The 23280-nt window shown below is 44.7% G+C and overlaps 1 protein-coding gene, 1 long non-coding RNA gene and 1 pseudogene across 5 annotated transcripts in view; 2 read left to right on the forward strand and 1 right to left on the reverse strand.

Moving 5' to 3' along the window:
• The first annotated feature begins 641 nt into the window (after positions 1-641).
• LOC116764401 lies at positions 642-5390 on the forward strand. Its single transcript, XR_004352870.1, has 3 exons — positions 642-726; positions 1974-2037; positions 2275-5390. It is a non-coding gene; the product is annotated as an uncharacterized LOC116764401 (long non-coding RNA).
• A 12770-nt stretch (positions 5391-18160) lies between these two features.
• On the reverse strand, positions 18161-18470 carry LOC116764320 (annotated as a pseudogene).
• Positions 18471-20095: 1625 nt separating this feature from the next.
• The window catches only part of MRPL33 (mitochondrial ribosomal protein L33), a 42006-nt gene continuing 38821 nt past the window's right edge, over positions 20096-23280 (forward strand). For 2 of the 4 annotated variants that reach the window (XR_004352841.1, XM_032652857.1), the window contains exons 1-2: positions 20096-20215; positions 21071-21089. Coding sequence is in view for 3 of the 4 variants with exons in the window: in XM_032652857.1 (XP_032508748.1) it covers positions 20194-20215; positions 21071-21089 (41 nt within the window). In the remaining variant the exon portion in view is untranslated. The remainder of the gene's footprint in view (positions 20216-21070; positions 21090-23280) is intronic. The other 2 variants (XM_032652858.1, XM_032652859.1) reach the window with 2 other exon arrangements.

A 23280-nucleotide genomic window follows, 5' to 3' on the forward strand; every position in this document is an offset into this window, starting at 1 on the left:
GGGTTGATTGTTTTTTTCTGGTCTTTTTCCAGCTGAAATGTCCTTCTGTAGGTCTACTGACAAGAATGCATCATCCCAGATATTCCCTGAGTAACAAACTCTTATTCTACCAAAGCTATGCCTAAATGGTTGAGCAGGTGGTGTAAAAGGTAGAGCTTGTCTCTGCTGGGAGAGAGGAGTGCGTTCTCCACATTCTTCCTCACCATGGACAAAGTTCTCAGAAGCCACTTTGGCTGCAATGAGAGATAGAAGTATCCCTTAATGGTGTGTTCCCATATCACCACACACCACACCGCCTGAGGCAACACTGCTATAAATAGCACTTGGTCTCCTTACTAGTCCACCACAGCCGAGTTAACCCAGACATGATGGAGACTTGGTGGGAAGAGGAAAAAGCAGAAAAATAAATAAAGCGAGAAGAGGAGAGGAAAAAGGACAATGGAGAAAGGGCAGTGATGATATTAATAACGTATATAATTAATGATTTTAATAATTACTTACATTTGCAAAAAACTTGAACATGCATGGTTTCATTTATTTCATTAAGTATAATGACTCATAAAAGTATATATTTAGTTTTAACCTATATCTTAGGTTATTGGCTTTTGTGTGTTCTAGATTTAGGGATAGGTACATGATCCAAGCTGCGCCAATGAGAGTTGGCTCTGGGACAATTGCTAGAACTGTTGGAAAAGAAGCGTGTTCTCTTTCCATTGGGATTATACAGTAAGTGTGAATGGATGGTCAATATATCTAGTTATTTGTTTGCTTATTTATTTGTTTATATGCATAGAAGAAGATCTGAAGACAGTATCCCAAAACGTTAACATCAATTAATTTTTGGTGATAGGGTAATTGGTGATGTTTATGGTTTTTACACATGTATTATTTATATTTTCTATAAAGTCGTATATTACATTTATATTAACATAGATTTTTCCTGTTATAAATTATTGTTTTTAGGTATTTTATAATATACTTATGTTACAAAACATAAGTACATAGAAATATGTTTATAATATATTGTTATCTAAATAATAGATTAGTGTAATTTTTACACTAATATAAGACAGAAGTCCTTTACCCCCTAAGGTCCATTTTTTCTTTCCCTTGGTTACTGACTCAAACCCAGTTCCCTACGCCTGGTAGGACATGCATCCTTAATCCCAGGACGATCCAGTGTCCTAGAACAACTTTTTTCAAAATAAAGGTTTTTACCTTTTCAAAGTAAAGTATTTATGAAAAAGGTATTTTTCAAAATAAAATACAATATTTAGGAACTGAGAGGTTCTATTGGTTTTGTCCACATCCCACCAGACGCTAGACCTCATCAAAGAACAGGCTGTGTTCTCAGCTGGCAGTGGCAGGAGGACCAGGGATAGAGGGACCAGTTTTGTAGTCATTTTAGAAGGAGCTCAGTAGGTTTTTTCCATAGCCCTGCCAGAGAGTGGAACAGCTCCCACCCCACAACGGAAGAGAAACAGCTCCAGTGGCAGCCCCGTTCTTCCTGGGTTCCCTCCTCCAGTGTTTACGAGAACTTCTGGGAATTCTCCACAGACTGGGCTGCCCTCCCTGCCAGTCGCCCGCTCAATCCTGCGCTCTCCCACTGTGGACACAGGCCCCACCCTCAACTCCCTAAAGCACAGCCAAGGCCAGGCTGCAGCATTAACAAAACTCCCCATAACCCCTGAAGAGATGCCACTCATTCCAAAAGAAAACCACCTTTTATAATAACGACACAGAGCCTGTAGTTTCACAGTGTTCTGAATTGCATTGTCTCTTTTCCAGAACAGGTTTAAGTTTTATCCCTGCGTAATGTGAAGTCCTATTAAAATATTTTCCTAAAAACAAAAGGGATTATTCCCACGAGAGCAATTTGCTTCCACCTCCACAAAAGATAGAGGAACTGGGATTAAAAACCCAAACCCACACAGTATAGCATAGCAATTTGTCCTCTTTTCTCACCATTGCAGTTTTCAAAAACAGGAGAGACCACTTTCTACACATTTTCGTATCTACCTATTTGGAAACAAAAGCGTGAGTCTGACAGAGGGTCAGGGGCTTGGCTGGGGGGTGGGGAATGGGGGTTGGGGAGTGGGGGGATGGGGTGTGGGGTGTGGGAGAGACTCAGGAGGCGGGTGGGAGGTCAGTGGACACAGAAAGCACCAGGTTCCCAGAGGCTGGCACTTGGAGTCAGATATGGGGAGAGAGGGACTGACAGTAATCACAGTCAGTTCGCCTGACCACTGAGTGTTTGTTATTTCATCTTCAAAGGAGGCACCTGGGAGAGCCAACCTCTCAGGCCCCTTCCAGCTCCGGAACTCTCCATACCTCAGCCAGATCAGTGAGGTAAGGGGCCACCTCCCCAGGTGTTGGTCTCCACAGACCTTTTCCCGGGATTGCATCAGCGCTCATTCTTCCACCTCCAAGGGCGCCTACACCTCCCTCCTCCACTGCCAAAACTTCTTAGGTTGAGATAACACGCTTTTGTTCTCTCGCTGGCTCCACACCCATGGGGAGAGGGAATGAGGAAACCTTCGGGAAAGTTCAGCCTATCTGATGAAGGTAAGAGGTAGGAGGCTGCCCCATTACTCCTCACACCTTCCAGGTTCCCAAGGGCCCCCCGCCCAATTCAGGAGGCGTTTCTGGGCTTGGCTTCCTGGCAGGTGAGGCTTGCAGGCACTGGGGATGCTCAGGAGGGTGGTGAAGGCCCTGGGCTCATAAATCCTCATCTTGGGGATTCATTAGGGATTTTTTTCCAAGGACTCCACCAAGGAGGAGGTGGGTGTCTTCTAATGGCTTCTCATCAGACTCATGATCAGGTCCAGACTTCTCAGCCTGGCATCCTGGATTCTGCAGAATCTTGCCTTGGCCTTCCTTGCCAACCCCCTCTTCTGCTATTCTTCCCAGACCCACTGAGCTGTAGCTACATAAAACTGCACTATTGCCCTGGACATGTTATACATGTTCATGCCTCTGTGGCTACTTTGCATATTCTGTTTCCTCTGTCTGGAGTGCCCACTGCCACTTCTTTTCTTAGAGAACTCCTATTCATCCTTCAAGAGCCTACTTAAAAGTCATCTGCCTCTTCAAAGCCTTACTTGATCCTCAGGGTTGGTTGCTTTGTGCTCCAAGGCATAGGGCTCCTTCCCTGGCTCACCACCCAGTAGGGTAATTATTAGGATTTGCATGTTTAAATTCCTCCTAGTTGCTCCTCCAGGGCAGAGACTGTGTCATTCACCTTTGTAAACCAGTGCTGGGCCCTAATAATTCCTCGGGCAATATTTGTGTAAGAATGAACACCATTTCTGCTGGATTTGTGGTATTACTGAGTAGTGTTAAGAGAATGCTTCAGTTACCATGGACATTTCCTGGCCCACAGCGCTATGTCTCCAGACAAGGGTCGTATATCTGTGAGTCTATGTAGTCACACGGCATCAGTACGGTACTCCTCAGATAGTTTTACATGTGCTTTATTTATTTTACACATTTACCTGATGGGTGGTTATTACAGTTACCATCATAAGATGAAGAGACTGAGATGCCAAGAGATTAAGCAACCTCATGTTCAATGTTATAGTACATGTGTGGCAAACCTGGAACTTGAACCCAGGTATTCTTGCTGCAAGAGCCGTAAGATGTCTGCCTACACCAGAGGTTCTCAATAATGAGTCTTTGAATCAGCAGATCAGCCTCACCTGGGAACTTGTTAGACATGCAAATTATTGGGCCCACCCCAGGCCTACTGAATCAGAAACTTCTAGGGTGGGCTCAGCAATGCCTGTTTTGACCACCTGCAGGTGGTTCTGTTGCACGGTCAAGTCCAAGAACCCAGGCCTACATCATCGTAGCTACTCCAGTGGCTGCGCAGAGCCAGAGGAGGGCGCTCCAAGGCAAACCTTTATCCCTGAATAGTCATGGCAGCTGGAATGGAAATCTAGCCCCAGGTAGGAGGGAAGAAAACCCGTGGACTGGGAGTTAGGAGCCAGAGTTCTAGTCTCACCGGTTCTGCGATTATTGATGGTGATTTTGAGCACCTCTCTGGGCCTCAGTTTTCTCATCTGTAAAATGAGGATGTTGACGAAATGATCTCATATCTAATTTCCCTTTATGCTTTGTTACTCAACTCTCCTTTGGAATGTGTTGTCCATGCCAGCGGTGGAATGAAGACGGGGTATGAGTGCTCATTTTACATGAATTTTTCCCATAATTGGAAATTGACCATTTCCAAATTCCAAATCCTTGGACGAGCTATCCTCTACCATCTTCTTCCTTAAGGGCAGGAAGTGGGAGCAAACATTTGAGTTGACTCATGAAACTTTATTAGGCAAAAAATAGAAAACCGTTTGATGACACTGCTTTGGACCCCCTTCTGTTGCCCGAGCCTCCTCCCCTGGGCCTTTTTCCTGATTCCTCTCCTGTCTCCTGCTTCCCCACTGGGACTATGCCAGACCCTCTTGCTCACAGGACCATCTCCCTGTCCTCCCTGTGAGCTCATGTGTGTTCCCTGCCCCTCGACATGGGGTTGCCCAATTCACAGGCCTTGCTTACTCACTATCCTTCTGAGGAAGGGGGAGGGATGATGTGTCAGGGTGACTTCCTAGGTGCACCAGGGGCTCAGTGGCCGAATGGGGGAGCCCATGGATACAATTAAGCCCTATCCTACTGTTTTCATGTGGACCTGAGGGCTCTCCCAGGAGTGCACCTACTAGTGGGTGGGGCTGTGCCTCCTGCGTACCTGGTGGGGCCCAGCATTTAACTGGCAGGCAGCTGGATAACCTCCTGCGTACAGCAGGCTGAAAAAAAGAAAGAATGCCTCCTGCCCCTTTGAGATGATGGAGATTCAAGACAACTAATGACATTGTAAAAGCAGAGCCCTGAATCAGAAAGGTGGGTCGAAGAATTTTAATCACTCAGGACCTGAGTGTCAGCAGGAGAACATGGCTGAGCGCTCAAGTCCCGAGAGGCTGTGAGAATGTGGGTAGTTCTAGAAGTCAGTCAAGGGAGATATCGCCTTCAGGAAAACCACACGTGCCAGATAAACAGCCAGAGTATCTGTCAAATCAGCATCATCCTTAGAGAGAGACTTTCAGCATGAGGTGTCCAGAGTCCAGGAAAAGCCTAGAAAGTGCAGGACATCACGTGCTGCTGGCAGCCCTTGGGTTAAAAGCCAAAGAAGGTGGTTCTTAAACAAGGTCCCAGGAAGAGCAGGAGCTAACACTGATTCTTCATCAGCTGAAGCTCAGTGAGGCTGCATGTGTCAGCTGCAAGTGACCCAGGGAAGCCGGATACCTCTTGGACTGTGCATCGGTGGAACTACACGTTAATAAAGAATATGTGTATATTCCAAACTCATCAGATCGTGTACATTACATATCTTCAGCTTTTTGTATGTCAATCATACCTCAATAAAATGATTTTTTTTTAAAAAAGAATATGTACGTGGATTTGTGTGTAGCTATAGCTTCTAATATACCCTCTAAATCAACCCAGTACCCTGGATTCCCATGTTAACACCTTTGGTTGATGGCTGCTCTCTTTGTCCATCCTGAGCCCCCCCACAGTGGGCCTGGTAATTGAGTTTAACCTGGAACCTGATGACCTGCCTCAGTGGCCCTGGGACTTCCCAGGATCCAGGGGGCTTGAAGGCCTGGGGAAGAGCCAGGCATCAGTTAAGCTTTCTGGCACTGCTCCAGGCTGAGTCCCTCCCCTCTCCCGTCTCCCCAGTCTGTTCCTGTCCCAGCTCAGCCTGAAATTGGCCTGCTCTCCTGCAAGACTTCTATTAAAGGAGTCTTCTGCATATGTTCAGAATGGATTTCAGCCTCACTCCTTAGAATCTCCTAAACATCCTACTTTCCAGCTTATATGACTTCACAGACGGCAGAGCACTCATTTCTGGTGTTGTCTTCCATTCAAAGATTGGACAAGTCCAAACACTTTTGTCCTTTGTTGCTGGGGTTGTGCAGGAGAGAGGAGATGTGAGCTATAGTCTGAACAAGCTGATGCAATCCAGCGGTGGGCTCTTTGGCAAGTCATTTTGCTTCTCTGGGCCTCAATTTTATCATCTGTAAAATGTGAATGCTGTTTCAGATGCCCTCTGAAGTCTTCCAGCCCTAACATTCTGAGATTCTGGTGCCTGCTTTGGCCAAAAGAAGAGGCTCAGAGGTCCTGTCCGTCACCCCACAATGCCCAGGTGGAGGTAGAGAGGGATGCGTGCAGTGTCAGGACAGCAGGGAGGACTCTGGGCCCGATGAGTGCTTTCCCTTCATGGACTTGGATTAGAGGAGTGCCTGTTGGGTGGGGCCTGGCTGGAAGGAGTGAGACAGTCTCCCCCAGGCCTCCCCCTGCCTGAGTGGTTGCCTCACAGGCTGTTACGTCACTCTCCTTACCACTTTCCAGGGTGGGGCAGGGAAGGGCAGCTGGGGAGCAGCTGATGCAATAGGCAGGCACAAGCCTGTATTCTTCGAAGACTAAGCAAAAGTTGGCTGGGCTGGGCCCGGCCAGCCTGGGCTGCAGTTGCAAGGCCCTGCTCTTTGCAGAGCTTCAGCTTCCTCTTCTCTCCTTATAGCTGAAATGCGGTTCACTGACTTGTCATCAGAGCCAGTAACTGATACTTTGTCCATTTAACCCTGGTGCTCTTTAACCTGTAGCTGAAGAGAATATCCTTTAGTGCTAGGAATGTGGACATGCATGAGTATATACACACAGTGTATATACACACACATACCACGCCCCCACCACACACAGTGGGGTCATCCAGAGGTAAGATAGTTGTTTTGAGAATCTGCTCCCACCAGACCATGCTTCCCACGAGCTCTTCCAGGAGGAAGTGGATCCAGTCAGAAGGATCAGAGAGTGTCAGAAGATCTGGAAATTTCCTCTATATAGCCAAAGCCTCAAAACATGCCCTTGGGAATGCCATTTCTATTCAAGGCCCCATCTATCAAATATAAATGAGACTCTGGGCTACTTTTCATATCCCAGGGACCTGGACGCCCAGAACACAATAACTCTTATCTTTTAAGTTAAAAAAAAAAAAAAGAGTCTGAGAGGGAAAAAAGAGAAGGTGCATCAAGTCTTTGACAAAGCAAAATTGCTAAATATTGCACTCAAACTAGCTTGATGATGAGCAACTATACCTCCATCATAAATTGCAAAGAACTTTGTCTGACTAAACCTATGTTTCAAAGCTCTACATTCCCTGCAAAAGGCTCAAGAAGGAAAGTCAAAGTAAAATTAGGCCCTACGTCACTCATAATCAGGTCCTGTGCTAAATGATTTACATGAATTTTCACATTTCATTCTCATGGAAACCCTATGAGGACGTCTATTATAATCCCCATTTTACAGATGCAGAAACTGAGGCACAGAAGTTTAAGTAACTTGCCCAAGGACAGAGGGCTAGTAAGTGCTAGAGCCAAGGTGTTAACCTGGTTCTCCTGAGTCTGGAGCCTAGGCTCATAACCATCTGAAAAACCCACATTTACAGATAGAGAGTTCAAGAGGGATAGAATCCTTCAAATCACAAAAGGATTCATCAGAATGTTCTCTATACCCCAAATTCCTCTATAGCTTCAGTCAATAAAATCCATAATTTTATTTTCTGGAGTGTATGTCCAAATTTTAAGGAACATATTTTTTTTAACATAACAGATAGACTTTTGCTCTTTGGGAAGGGTCACTCCTAGAACGTTCATCAAATCAGTTCATTCTGTTGATAGTTAACAACTGACTGTCTTATTGGTACTGAATACATTTAGAAAGGAGGTTTGGGCAAGGTAGTTATACTTTAAGTATGAATTTTATAATTATACATTTGTATGTATTCACACATAATCAAATTTAATCAAATGGACAGCCTGAAAGAGTGAAATTGTAGTGTTCTCATCGTGGTGCAGGAGTTGGGGGCTTTCTTCTTGAATTGGCCGTCAACTTGATTTATAGATGTTTTATCTCATTAACCTTAATGTCATGGAGCTAATTAGTAACTCTGGAAACTGCAAAACACACTAGAAGCGGTCCCGTAGCTCTTTAACTTCACCGTGAGCCAGATTAAACTGGACCCAATTATTCCCAATCACAGAAGACATCTTTTGAAAGGCTTTGCCTCCTTCATTTGGAATGGCTTACTGGAATGAAAATCAAGCTTGATGTGGATCTTGATTTTCCTTTTGGCCGCACACCACGTTACATCAAAACAGTCTGAATCCTTCAAAAGCTCTTGCTTCACAGAGAGACAGGCATATGCACATTGCAGTAATTGCCCCTATTTGGGTAAAGTCGTCCCAGGACCCTGTGCAGGGTCCCGAGGATCTCCCTGCCTGCGTTCTGCCTGCTGGTAAGCATCAGGGCAACACGTTGGGACCCAGCCCTGTTCAGGAGGCTGCTGTCTTGAGGATGGAGAAGGTCTCTCAGGTACTAACAGTGCTATGGGCATCCTTTTCCTTCCCTTTTCCTCTTCTTACTTCTGGGACCAAGACACTGAGGCAGAGGTTGTTACAGCCTTTCTTCCCTTCTAGCTTTCTATGGGAGGATTCTGAGCTGCTTGCCTTCCCCGCCCCCTCCCCCTCCGCCTCCATTTCTTATGGCTGAATCAGATGGTGGCTAGGATGCAAGGATGATAGACATCAAAGAGGCTAAATTAATCTACATAAGAAAAAGGGGGAAGCTACTCTCTGGAGAGAGAATGGGCTGGGTACGCTGTTGAGTGGGACACTGGGTGAGAAAAATAGCCATTTTTTCAAGAAATTTCTCAAAGTTTTACATGATTTTTAAGGCATTTGGAGTTTAACTTACATTTCTTTTGAAATGGATACCATGTGAAGATGGAACTTCATAAGGGAGAAAGAAGGCTCAGTTTGTTTGTTTCTTTGTTTTGCTTTGTGTTTTTTTGGCCATGGGCAGCTTGTGGGATCTTAGTTCCCCAACCAGGGACTGAACCCGTGCCCTTGGCAGTGAAAGCATGGAGTCCTAACCACTGGACTGCCAGGGAATTCCCTTTTTTTTTTTTTTAAGAAGGCTCATTTTATTCAAGTTACATGTCAAATAATTTTCTGGAGAAAGGAAAGCGATTTGGGTAGAAAAATTCAAGCTGATGACTTGCAATGAGGTTGTTTTGAATTTGCATGGTCCTTGAACAGGACTGTGAAGTGTAGGAGTAGTAGAGAGCGGCCTGTGATGAAATATTATCGGGGCGGATCCTTGGATTTGTGGGTGAAGCTGAGGTTTCCTTTGGGGTGATTTCACATGACCAAACTCCAATGCTGGAATAGGTGATAGAAAACTTTAATCTCTTTCCTTGGTTTAGTTTGAAAATGGACTAGATTGTTAACATACAGACAAATTTTTGTGTGGGGACTTGCTCCTTAAGTGCCAAACTGATGTTCTAATGCTGCTTCACATGTCTCCCGGCTGAGTGACTCAGCCCTGGCCTCATGAACCCTACACAGGCTCTCCCTCCCTCAGGGGTGCAGGTGTGTCCCCACCTGGGTCAGAGGCCAGGAAACTAACCACAATATCCTGGCTAGAGACATAGGCTTCTGCCTTGGAGGCAAAACAGGGTGAAACACAGGCAGGCAGGATCCCAAACCACAGAAGCTCAAGTTAGGTCAATCTTTGTGAACATGACAATTCACTGTCTCTCTTGGTCAACAAAAAGAAACACAGACCCATTCAAAAATGGTTCTAAAGGACTGAGAATATGCATAACTATGGCAGCTTGACATTGAATGCTATTCCAAAGCAACTGAGAAAGTTAATTAGCCTTTCTTTTCACAAGCCAAGAAAGGTGCAATGATACATTCACACCCGTCTGTAGCCGGACAGTCAAGTACAGGAGTTTAAATCACTTTTCTGGCAGGCAATGAGTACAATGTTTGAGTTCATGTTCCCTCCTCACATGCACCTAGCAACTTGGGGGACTGCATGCTGGGCAGGAACCATCCTTCTGGGAGATGTTGCAGACATTCACAGGATTGTCCCTCTGTGGGACCTGCCTCTCTGGAACAGTTAGAAATTACGTTGAGGATCAGGTTAGGGGGGAGGAAGCCATGATGGAAAATTATTGTTCCTTTGAAAGTAGTTATTCATGGAAACTTTGCTATGACTGGTAGGGCCATTACCGTGGTCATATCATTTTACCTTAAACGTGCACCCCAGTCCACGGCGGAGGTAGATAAGCCCTTGGGAATGCACAATTACTACTTGGTTCGCTTGCAGGAATTAAGCAAATGAAATTGATGATAAAAATGACACTGCTTTAGAAGGCATTCTCTCATGTTCACAGTATATTTAGAATAATCATTAGGAAAAGGGGCCTGGTGTTTTGAAGAGTCTGTCAGAAATCTTCAGCCCAATTTGTTCCTAGGACAGGATGAGAATGGATTTACTTCAGTTGAAATCCTAACTTCTATTGTCAGGATTATGCAGAAAGTCTGGATAATGCTACACATAGGAAAAACAAAGAGAAACACTTTCTCTTCTAGACTGGCACCCCTGAAGACTAGGGATAAAATCACTTCAACTATGAATTACTGATCTGTTCCTCTAAGGCTAGTTAATAACGAACACTGTTTGTCCTTTGGAGGATTTAATATTTCCCCAACCCACGAGAGCCATACTGGTTGCCTTTGATCCTGGGCTAGGTCTTACTGACATCTGTTTTTTTTTTTTTTTTTAATTAATTAATTTATTTTTGGCTGCATTGGGTCTTTGTTGCTGTGGGCGGGCTTTCTCTAGTTGCGGTGAGCGGGACTACTCTTTGTCGCCGTGCTCGGGCTTCTCATTGCGGTGGCTTCTTTTGTGTGCAGAGCACAGGCTCTAGGTGCACGGGCTTCAGTAGTTGTGGCACGTGGGCTCAGTAGCTGTGGCTCGTCGGCTCTAGAGCACAGGCTCAGTAGTTGCGGCACACGGGCTTAGTTGTTCCGTGGCATGTGGGATCTTCCCAGACCAGGGCTCAAACCTGTGTTCCCTGCATTGGCAGGCGGATTCTTAACCACTGCGCCACCAGGGAAGCCCCTGACGTCTGTTTTAAACAGAGGAAAGAGGGGAGTATTAGAATAGATGCTGACTGTATTAAATTCTACCCCTTATGTACATGCTTGAGGCAGCTTCATGGAATCCCTCCTCCAGACCAGATGAGTTATTTCTGGAGCTGGGGCTCCTTTGGCCACCCATACCCCACTGGTTGGCTCAGCCCCTGCTTCTTGTAGCAGACCTACTTGAGAACACCAGAGTATTTCTTGGCTACATTTCCATATAGCCTTTTAATCTTCACAGATGAGACAATTTGATACACTCCTACCTCACATGGCCATGAGTTCTACTCTGGGCCAGCATCAGGACCAATCCTGTCCTGGGCAGAGGGCTAGAAAGACCTTGATCCCAGAAGTTGGCATCTAGTCATGATGGTTACTGGCCCCACTCTAGCCTCATACCCTGGCCCTAGAAACTGGACTCTTACCTCATCCATTCACTTGACAAACATTTATTGAGCACCTACTATGTGTCAGGCCCACAAATATGGCAGTAACTAAAACAGAATAAAATACTCACCTTTCTCTAACTTATACTCTGTTTTAAGGAACCGAGTCTTGTGTCACCGTTCCCAAGTCTCAACCTTGGTTACCTGATCAGGAAGTCACTTCTTCTAGAAAAACATTTCTCAAACTTCAGTATGCATACGAATCACTTGGAGCTGCAGATCCTGATTCAGTGGGTCTAGGGTGGGGCCTGAGATTCTGAATTACTAACAAGCTCCCAAATGTTACTGCTGCAGCTGCTGGGGACGTTGCCTGGATTACGCTTTGAGTGGCAAGGATGTACAGCCAGTAGCACCATCGGTGAGTCTGTTAGAAACACAGAATCTCAGGCCTCACTTCAGACCTCCCGGCTGAGAATCTGCCCCTTGACAAGATCCCCAGGAGCTGAGAAACCATGATCTAGAACAGTGATTCCCAAAGCACAAGCATCAGGAGCACCAGGTGAGAATTATAAACTGCCTGGGGACCGCCCCCCATCCCTCTCTGAGTTGTATTATTGGGTGGTGAGCACCCCAGGTGATTCTGATGGATACCAGGTTTGAAAACCTCAAAGAGCATTTTCAGAGGGCACTTTCCTAGGCTTATGGGACCTCACAGTGAGAAAAGCCTTAGAGTTGACCTGACGATATCATCTGAGATTGTGGGCTCCTCTGAAGTGATTGTCACACAAGTCCCAGGTAAGAAACTGAGGCCAGGTCCTTGTGCAGGGTCCGTGGCTAGTACACGGTGGGGCCGGGCCTTGCTCCAAATTCTCCTTCCACCGCAGCCACCCCAGGACTGCCTCTCCTTGACCACGCCCCCAATCTTTCTCTCCTCCAGCCCCTTACCGTCAAACCTCCACACCCTCACAGCTGCTTTATTTCAGCACCCACAGTTGCCACCCTCTCCCCACCCATGTCACCCATCAATCAGACCACACGTTTAACTGGTTGACTTTCCCCAAAGACTGATTCTGCCAGCCCCTCGATCATGTTTTCAGCTCTTTGGGGGAGGTGCAGTGCGTGGGTGGGAAGGGTGTTGTCTGCTGGCCTTCCATCCATCTTTCAGGAAGGCAATTAAGTTTCCGGCTCTTTGTCTTCTGTTTCAGCCCCTCTTTTGCTAAGTGTCCTGCAGCCTTCTGGAATGTATGTGAGCACCTCCTCTCTGCTGACAGCTTGAGGACTTCCTCGTTCTTTCAAACTGGCTATGTTCTCCCCTCCCCTGCCTACACAGGTAGGTGCTACTCACCGTCAAAGTTAAGTGGACACACCTGGAACTTATGGTCTAAGGTAGGGGCCTTCTTTCGGAGTCCACAGATCCCTAGCCCAATAATGTAAAATCCTGAGTGTACACTAGAATCTCCTGGGGAGCTTAGAAATCTAGACTGTACTCAGATCAATTAAATGAAAACCTCTGGTGGTGGGAGGCAGGCACCAGTGGTTGACAGCTCTCCCCAGGTGATTCTGACGTGCAGCCAAGGTTGAGAACCACTGGAAAGTCCAGGTAAAATTGTTTCCGGATGGGCATATGTGCATTTGGTGGAAAACCTAAGCCATAGCCTTTAGCAGATTCTCAAAGTCTTCAATGATACTTTTCTCCTTACCTTTCTCCCCCTCAAAAAAGGCGCAGTGGCTGGTCTAAGATAACAAACGAAGAACTCACCAGTTATTACAGAAACACCAAATACTTGTGTTAACTAAATAAACAGGCACTAACATGTAGAGCAGCAAAAGTGCCTATTGTTGCTTCGCAAGTGAAGGGGACTTGGGAATGTTGTGTTTGGTGGGACGGGAGAGGCCCTGCCTCTCTCGCACTTAGCCAGGAAAACCGTGTGATTTCAGATGCTGCCACTACAGAGATCTGATCCCATCACTTAACTCCCCTGCTGCCCACAGAACCAAGGCCAAACCCCCGACGATAACATCCTGGTTCCTTCCTTCCTGGTTACCTAGCCCCAGGCATCCTTTCTAGTCATTGCGTTCATTTCTTCACACACTCTAGCCCCAGAAGGATGCTTACTGCTCATTTTTTTCGACACCTCTCTGCCTTTGCTTCTATTCTTCTCCTGGTTCCTCCCACTCTCCCTGTGTCAAGTAGACATGGGAGGGGAGGTAGGATTGAAGAGACGGAGAATGACTGGAGCAGGGTTCCCTAGGACAGAAGGTGCTCAGTTCATATTTGTCAAAGTGAGTGGGGCAGCTGCCTTGTGTTAGGAGCTCCTACTGTTGGGGGTGGAAATATACGGAGATTCAGAAGCTCTGGCCCTCAGGGGACTTAGATGCCAGCAGGGAGGCAGACCAGCGATCCGGGTGCAGGACACATAATAGGTGCTCTTAAGATTTGTTCTTTTCCTCCATCTACTTCCCTGGGTTAAGAATCTAGGTTAAACGGCTGTACCTTCTCCCAGCTGCAGAAAGAGGGTGAGTGCCCCTCCCATAAGGACTATACCCTTTCCATTTGGGCTTCCAGGATGATCTAATTGTTCTTCACTTTAGTAAGGCACAGAGGGCTCATTATGTAAATTCAAGCAAACATACACACCCCAGATCATGAATTACATCTGTATTAATAAACATTTTAATTAACACTTACCGACTGCCGACGAAGTGTGAGGTGTAAATAACACGTGGATGCATGTTGAAGAAATGAGACTGGAAAGCCACTGCTTCCTTTCTACTCCATTCAAGAATTTCAAGAAACAGTGTACATGCTTCTCTTTTAAAAAGTAATCATAAGTTCTGAAGCCTGAAACAATCAACAATATACAAATACTTACCATTGTTTGCCATATAATAATTTAACATTTGTCTTTTGTTTGTTTGTTTTGTCTTTGGCTATGCCTCGTGGCTTGTGGGATCTTAGTTCCCTGATCAGGGATTGAACCTGGGCCCTTGGCAGTGAAATCGCGGAGTCCTAACCATTAGACCGCCAGGGAATTCCCAGTAATTTAGCATTTGTATGGTGCCTCTCTTCTCAGATTTATTCATTCATTTATTCAACAGATATTTAATAGAGGCAGCAGGCATTGTTCTAGGCACCAGAATACAGCAGTAAGTGAATAAGACAAAATTCCTGATCTTAAGATGTTTACATTCTCGTGAACGAAGATAGACAATAAGGAAATCAACAAGTACACAAATAATATTAAATGGTGATAAGTGCTGTAGGAAAATATAAAGTGGAGTAAGGAGAATAGGGACTGTGTGTGTGTATTGCTTTTTTACATAGAGTGGCCTCACTGATCAGGTGACATTTGAGTGACAGGATTTGTTGATGGATTAGATATAGGGTGTAGGAGAAAGAGGTGTCAAGTTGGCCGCCGGGGTTTTTATTTGAGCAACTGGAAAAATGGAATTGTCACATACTGATTTAGAGGAAGCCTGTGGGGTGCAGCAGGAGTTTGGGAATTTGATTGTGGACGTGTGATGTCAAGTAGGCAGTTAAACACACTAACCTGAAGTTAGGAGGAAAGGTTGGGACTGGAGACATAAATCTGAAAGTCTTCAGCTTGTAGATTTTTAAAAACAAACCGGATGTGACCATCAAGGGAATGAGTGTAGACAGAGATGAGATCCAAGGACTGGATCTGCCTTCATGACCTCATCACCTCCCAAAGGCCCCACTTGCAAACACCATCACACTGGGGATTAGGTTTCAACACATGAATTTAGTGTGGGGCTGGGGGGTGGGTGTACACAAACATTCAGTCTATGGCAGATACTCTAACTGTGGTCCCGAATTGTTTCTGAAGTGTTGTTTCCTATCTCTGAGGCAGCAGAGGTCTTAAGTGGTCTTCTGCTCCAGGCTGTTCCTGCTGCTGCCAAGGTGCCTCCAGGGCTCTCTCCTAGCTGGACCAGTCCTCCGCGTGGTCAGACAGTGTGAGAAGGAGGTACGTAATGGGAAGTATGACAAAAGGCTGCAGGGCCTGTGGGTGGGGTTTGAAACCTCAAACTGGAATCCCGAGCAACAGCTCTGGAAGAGAATGTGGCCATTCCACAGTCCAGAGTTTCTGTGACCTGTGGAGTCTAGGATTCTGAGGACATCCCTCAAGAGATGAGCTCCGGAGACAGATTTCATTTGAATGAAGATTCTATGGTTTAAAATAAAGCTTGAAATCCACTAAGATCTAGTCCAGTGGCTGTGCATCAGATTGTGGCTTCTACAAAAAGGAATCAGAGTACCTTGGAGAAATGGCTGATTCCAGGTTTGGGCCAGGGAAAGTACAAGGCCAACCTGAGACAGCTGGTGACAGAAAGCAAGGAAGGAAGTGTGTCAAAAGGACATTGGAGACTTCCCTGGTGACGCAGTGGTTAAGAAACCTCCTGCCAAGGCAGGGGAAGTGGGTTCGAGCCCTGGTCCGGGAAGATCCCACATGCCACGGAGCAACTAAGCCTGTGCGCCACAAATACTGAGCCTGCACTCTGGAGCCCGTGAGCCACAAGTACTGAGCCCATGTGCCACAACTACTGAAGCCCACGCGCCTAGAGCCTGGGCTGTGCCACAAGAGAAGCCCGTGCACCACAATGAAGAGTATGCCCTGCTTGCTGCAACTAGAGAAAGCCCGTGTGCAGCAACGAAGACCCAAAACAGAAAAAAATAAAGAAATTAATAAAGTTATTAAAAAAACAAAACAAAACATTGGACCAACTTGAAGGGAAGCCTAATGACCTACTTTGGGAAAATTCAAACATCAAAAATAATAATGACCACGTTTGATTATAAAACAGTGAATAAAAATCCGTTAAAGCGATACTAAAAAGTTAAAGAAAATTACAGAAAGGGGAAAACCTCTTTGCCACCACTGGAAGTGACTCATGCCAAGTTCTTACTCTGAATGTTAGTAATTAAAGAGAAAATAATTAGCATTTACCCTGACTTTTTAGGAGGAACTATAATTCAGCCTCAACTGCTTATAGAAAGCTCTGCTTTTATTTATTTATTTAATTAAAAAAAATTTTTGGTCATGCTGCACAGGCATGCAAAATACAGGATATTCGTTCCCCGACCAGGGATTGAACCAGAATCCCCTGCAGCAGAAGCACAGAGTTTTAACCACTGGACCACCAGGGAAGTCCCTAGAAAGCTCTTCTTTACAGAAGAAAACTAGCAAATGAATAAGAAGTGAAATGTTAGAAAAATTACCATTGTGTACCCCCAAATGTAATTCCTGAGTCAAAAAAAAGATCATCAGTGGATGCTAAAACCATGAGGAAAGGTTCTTGGGGAGCAGGATATTCTCATATGCCAAAGTACCACCCTACAGAAAACTGCAAAGAGAAACAAAATCTACTTTTACAACGGAGAGATCCGGAGATCAGCCAACCTGGCACTAGCAGTGGGACAACCTGACATTCTGGACCTCCTGATATGTTGGGATATGAAGCTGAGAGCATCATGTCCTCTTGTCAAAAGTGTTTTAAATGAAATCTACTCAAGCCTTTAGATTTACCTTCCAACTTACAGGAAACACAGGGGATAGAAGAATAAATAAAATGACCACATAAGAAAACAATCGGACAAATTCAGTATACGAGACACTCCACAAGAAACTAGCTCAGTCTCTTTAAAAATTCAGTATCACGATAAAGAAAAAGTGAGGGGTTTTGTTTTAGATTTGAAAGAGATTAAAGGTTTATGACAACTAAAGGTAACGTATGAACCTTGACTGGACATTTTGTTTTGCAATTTTATTTAAAAAAATTGTTTGGCCATGCCACATGGCATGCAGGATCTTAATTCCCCAACCAGGGATTGAACCTGCACCCCCTGCATTGGAAGCATGGAGTCTTAACTACTGGACGGCCAGGGAAGTCCCAGACTGGACACTGCTTTTGCAGAAACCAGCCATAAAAGACAATTTGCCTATGGCTTAGAGATGAGGAAACTATCAATTTTTTTTTGAGAGGTCGTGCAAAACTACTGTGTTTACAAAAATGGCACAAAAGTGAATTCAACAGTGGATGCACATGCACGCTTCATTCACATCTTCAACAACAGAATGTATTCTAACACTACAGACCTGAATAGGAATACTAGCTTCAACAGCGGCTGTTAAGCGCTGGAGTCACATAAGTTACACCAGAATGGGCAAATATTGCCCAAATAAAATTCTATTGTTAAAGCTGAAACAGATTTAAGGCCATTCAAGTTCAAGCACAGGATACAAATCTTTTGAAGCCCGATCTATTTGTGTTTGAAATATGTGACCTTTCTTCTAACTTGTGGTCTTAAACTTCTGTTTTACAAAATCCAAAAGGAAAATGCAGAGGAAATCAATACAATAGAGGTTATGTTAAATAAGAGTAACACACAAAGCTATAATTAAGATGAATTAAAGAAAGCCAAAGCATTAAAATTGTAAAACTTGCTTGTTACTTGTTGGAACCAGCCCTACACTAGAAGTTAGGTAATATATACAATTATTTTCAAGTAGGTTATGTTGCTCTAACATGTTCTTTTTATCAGTGCACTGTTAAACGAATCAAAACTCTACACATGTATATTCCCTTACATACACACTACCACTACCTGCATAGCCATAATTCTCAAATGACTTAGTGAAAGGAAATAAAAAGTAGAGAAGTAACATATTAAAGAGAAATAATGGGAATTAGAAGATTCATGCCGTTCAGCTCTTTTACTTAGCCAGCCAGCTTGCTAGCAATAAGAGATGGTTCTGTTGAGGAAGGTCCTGTGGAGTGGGAATGTGGTCACCAGTGACCTCTGTCTGATCTGGGGCTGCAGTAGGAAGTTGCTGGTTCTTCATTTTTGCTTTAGCCATGTTGTAATCCCCAGAATCAAAATATTTTTGCCCTTTCTGCAATCTTTCCTTAAAAAATCTGAACCTCCAGGCTTTTGTCCCAGATGAGGGTATCTTGCTTTTAATTTTGCTTCTTCAGCTTTCTCTGCACTAGTCACTTTGTCTTCCATTTCCTTCTTCTCCTCTGCAGAGGCTGGAAGTCCTCGGGGACTTCCGTGAACATACTGCTCCCTCTTACCCAGCTTCTCCCGCAAACTATTAATTTTTTAAGGAATAAACACACTATTGTAGGTATAATGATCTTATTCTTGAGAGATACATACTTAAATATTTAGGAGTGAAAGGTTATGTCTCCAATTTGCATTTACACAGCTTAGCCAAAAACCCTAACCATATATATATGCATATTTTTAAAAATTCCATATACATAGCAGAATCTTAACATTTGTTGAATTGGGTATATAGTTTGTTCATTATACTATCCTTTCTACTTTTTGATATATTTGAAATGCTTCATAGAAAATTGGGGAGGGGGAAGAAATACTGTACAGACTCTGGGCCTCTCCTCTGGCATCCAGGTCTTTTAAAGAACCCTAGATGACTGATATACCTTCAGGAATGAGAATCACTGATCCAGTGCCCACACTGGGCCCGAAACTGAGGTCTGAAGAGTTGAAATGACTTTCTAAGGGACAGAACAAACACTAGAATTCACGTCCCTTGGCTTCCAGTCCTGTGTTCCTTTCCTATAGATCCCCAAAAGGAATTTCCTAAATAAGAAACCTTACCTTCTTGAACACCTGAAGCTCTTGTTTGTCAGCAGCTGAACTGCACAAGGTAAGGAAGGGTTTGGGCACCTAGAGGGTGCTCAGTTGCTGGAATTAAGTTATGGGGAAAACAAAAAACATTAGAGGTACTAAGGGCAAGGACAGTCCTAATTTTAAAAATTGTGTTGTATTGTATTGGAGAGCTACATTTTCTCTTTTTAATAATTTTATTACTTGCAGTGAGGATGATCCATGAGAATAAATCTTTCACATGTTTGTAAAATTTAATATATAGGTAAAATCACAGATTGGAAAAAAAATCCTTAAGTCCTGATTATTGGGAAATGAGGTTTCTGCTGAAGTACCTGGTGTTGAAGGAGCCCAGGTTCCTTGTGGAGAGGTAAAGATTGGAAGATGGCAAAGTGGTTAGGTCCCAATGTCTAGAGGGAAAGGCATGAGTCTTTGCAGTCAGACAAAATCTGGGTTCAAATTCTGACTTTGCCGTTTACTAGTTTTGTGACATTAAGCAAGTTACGTCAGCGCTCCCAATCTCAGCTATTCGGTCCCTATTGCCACGCAGGTGCTTAGATACAGCAGTTAACAAGATGCACAGGGCCCTGCCCTCCTAGAAATCCAACATATAATTAAGGAATAGGGATATTCAGGTGGAGTTCTCAGTTCTGGAGGGACTGAAGAGTAGATGTTAACTAGGTGGAGATGGAGATGGGCCAGAGGAGGCAAAAAAAGGCAACAAATTTAAGGAAATAACGCGGGAGCCCGATAGCCCGAAGCGGCTGAGGAACATAGGGAGTTCCTGTGGCTTTAACGTAGGCGGCTGCGATTATTTATGAAACATGTATGGAAAGCACCTAACTCTGACCCAGAAGTAGGAGTCAGGGCCTGGGGCGCGAACCTCGAGCGATAACAAAGGCCCTCTCCAAAACGGGAGGGGACTCCACGCTCCAGCACCACGAAAGAGACGCCTGGAGTGTAAAGAACACAGGATTGAGGCGGGTTCAGCCCTGAGATTTAAATAGGGGGGCGTGGCTTCGGAGCACTCCCGGTATCCTCTTCCGGAACAGGCCTGTGCCCCGGAAGCAGTTATTTGTTGAGGGAATTCGGACTTGTTTCCGAGGCTGCTGTCGCCATGTTCCTATCCGCGGTTACCTGTAAGTGGGGCTGGAGGCGGTGGCAGGGCCTGCAGCGGGGGCGGGAGGCCGTGACAGGCGGGGCCCGGGACGTTGCGGGGTGGGGTGCGCGCGCCGGTTGGGAAGCTGCCGCTGCGACTTCCCAGGCTTTCAGGACTACAGCGCCCGGCATGACCCGCCCCTCGCTCACTGCGGGGCTAGTGGGTCTCGGGGGTCTGCGGCGCTGGTTCTGGATCAGTTGCGGTTCGTTCGGACTGTAGAGTCAGCCCGTCAGGAGTGGGCCGCTTTCCCCCGCCCTCTGTAGCGGTGTGTCAGTAGAATCTCCGGACGTGCTAACTGGGGAAAACCTCTAGTTCAGTCGTCTAGAACTCTAAAGATGAAGAGCAGTGATTGACTCTAGGTCATACAGCTGGGCTGGGAAAGAAGCCCTCTGACTCCCAAGATAGTGTTCTTCCATGCACCAGGCTGACTTCCCGGTTAGAGTTAGTTTCACTTCCCCACCTGATGTGATGGTTGTTGGAGTTTGCACAGGTTAACTTACCAAACAAGAGGCTTGTTCTAGTTCAAGTGTTTGCACCTTAGAAGAGGAGCAAGTGGAGCAGATCTTAGTTTAGGAAGATTTAAAAGGTAACCAGTCCAACTGAAAAGAGACTGCATAGCATTACATCCAGAACTGTGGTGGTCTGATTGGATTTTTAAAAACCTTCTATAAAATCCTAACGGGATCCCTAATAGCTAGGGAGTAGTGACTTGAGTGACAATTTATGGCCTACTTCATGATTTAAATAATTTTGATTATCCTGACATTATATGAGCTTTGCATAAGCAAGATAATAAATCGTTATTTTTCTTTTCTCTTTCCTCCCTACAAAAAAGTTGCCAAGACCAAGTCAAAGTAAGTAAAAGTTTTTCTCTTTTTAAACTTCACTTGTTTATGTTAGATTCATCAGTCCCACTGCTGCCAATGAATCCTTGTGTGAAATTAAGCATTTGGCTTCAATTTTCTAAAAGTTGATTTGAGGATTAGTTACTTGAATTATTTTGGCCCCATGAACTATTTCAAAAAATATTTTCCCTCCTTCCCAACTGACCTACTTAAGTGAACATTCAAATAATTTACTAAGAGTTGCTCTTGGGCTTCCCTGGTGGCGCAGTGGTTAAGAATCTGCCTGCTAATGCCGGGGACAGGTTCGAACCCTGGTCTGGGAGGATCCCACATGCCACGGAGCAACTAGGCCCGTGAGCCACAACTACTGAGCCTGCACGTCTGGAGCCTGTGCTCTGCAACAAGAGAGGCCGCGATAGTGAGAGGCCCGCGCAACGTGATGAAGAGTGGCCCCCGCTTGCCACAACTAGAGAAAGCCCTCGCACAGAAACGAAGACCCAACACAGCAAAAAAAAAAAAAAAGTTGCTCTTGCTGTCTTGTTCCTAAACAAATCATCAGGGTCCCCGTGCTCTCTTTGGACTACCACTGCAATTCTGTTTCCTCAAGTTGAGGACCAAGGGACTTTTGTCTGGAGCCCACTACAGGAATCGAGCAGAACAAGCTGTGATTTGATTAATCGACAGAGCCTGTTTTATTGAGTTTTGTAATCCTTTGCCTTCATGGTGTAAGCATTTCAAAAATAGCAAAGGCTAAAGATTTCATGCTGTACCAGAGAGACTATAAATACCAAACTGGTATTTCAAAATAAATTTTGTAGGCAATAACCAAAGTAAGATTTTCTGTGTTAAAAATAGAAAAATTCTAAAGCAGCCTTTGTTTACAACCCAAGACACATCACAGATCCTTAAAACTAGGTTTTTTGGATTAAAGTTAATGAAACACATGTATGTTAGTGTTTTACCCTCAATATTTTTTATTGATTAATATAGCTTTTCCCACAGTTCAGTTATTTATTTCCCACCTTCAGGTTCTGTAGGAATTTCCCATGCCTTCAGTTTCTTTAGAGATGCTCCCTGCCTGTCATGTTCTTTGAATCCTTGTGCCATTTGTCATGTATGTCTTGCCTTACAGACCTTGTGTACACAACTCACCTTCCATACTATTTTCTTTTTTCTTTTTTTTTTTTTTTTGCGGTACGCGGGCCTCTCACTGTTGTGGCCTCTCCTGTTGCGGAGCACAGGCTCCGGACGCGCAGGCTCAGCGGCCATGGCTCACAGGCCCAGCCACTCCACGGCATGTGGGATCCTCCCAGACCAGGGCACGAACCCGTGTCCCCTGCATCGGCAGGTGGACTCTCAACCACTGCGCCACCAGGGAGGCCCACCTTCCATACTATTACTGTTAGTTCTCCAAGGTGCAGATGTGGACTTACAGGGCTTTGCATTTCCTATAGTGCTTTCCACAGAGTAAGCACTTAATATTTGTTGAATCTTTTTGAATGAACGACTAATTATTGTCTATCTTAATCAACAGATATTATATCCCTCTTAGTATGAGGCACTGTGCTGTATATTGAAAGGGATGCAAAGATGTGTAATATATCTTAGATATATTGTATATTTGAATGCTTCAAATTCTTTTTTGGACTTAGATGAGAAATCAAATAGCATGATCTACATAGGGAGACAAGACATGTGCAAGAATAACAAATAGTATGAGGTATTAAAAGGTCCAGTGAGGCAAAACATGAACTTTAATGCTTTGGATGACTAGAACTTAAACAACTTAAACAGAATATAAAGGGGAACAAGGTTTTGCACATTGTCAATGTAAAAGTTCCAATACCTTTATTCTGTCCTTTCCTGATTTTACTCTTATTACTCATCTGTGGAAGATAGGGCTCTTCTGAGACAGCCATCTTCCTGACTGGCCAGCTAGGGTTACCAGTACTTGGTATTTTTCCCACTCCTGACTTCTGCTCTTTCTAAAAGGTGGGTGTCTGAGTCTGTTCCCACAGTGTGGTTTGATTGTTCTTGTTGCTTTGGTTAGGTCATTACCAAGGCACCCTGCGTAATGGAACAAATCTTGGGAATCAGAACCATTCAAGCTGTGATTTATAGAAAAATAGGCTGTCTTAGAACTGAATTTAAGGCTTAAGTGATGTCTCACAAGTAATACTGCTGTATAGGGTTCTCAGAA

This window comes from Phocoena sinus, chromosome 13, assembly GCF_008692025.1.
Source record: "Phocoena sinus isolate mPhoSin1 chromosome 13, mPhoSin1.pri, whole genome shotgun sequence".
NCBI lineage: Eukaryota > Metazoa > Chordata > Mammalia > Artiodactyla > Phocoenidae > Phocoena > Phocoena sinus.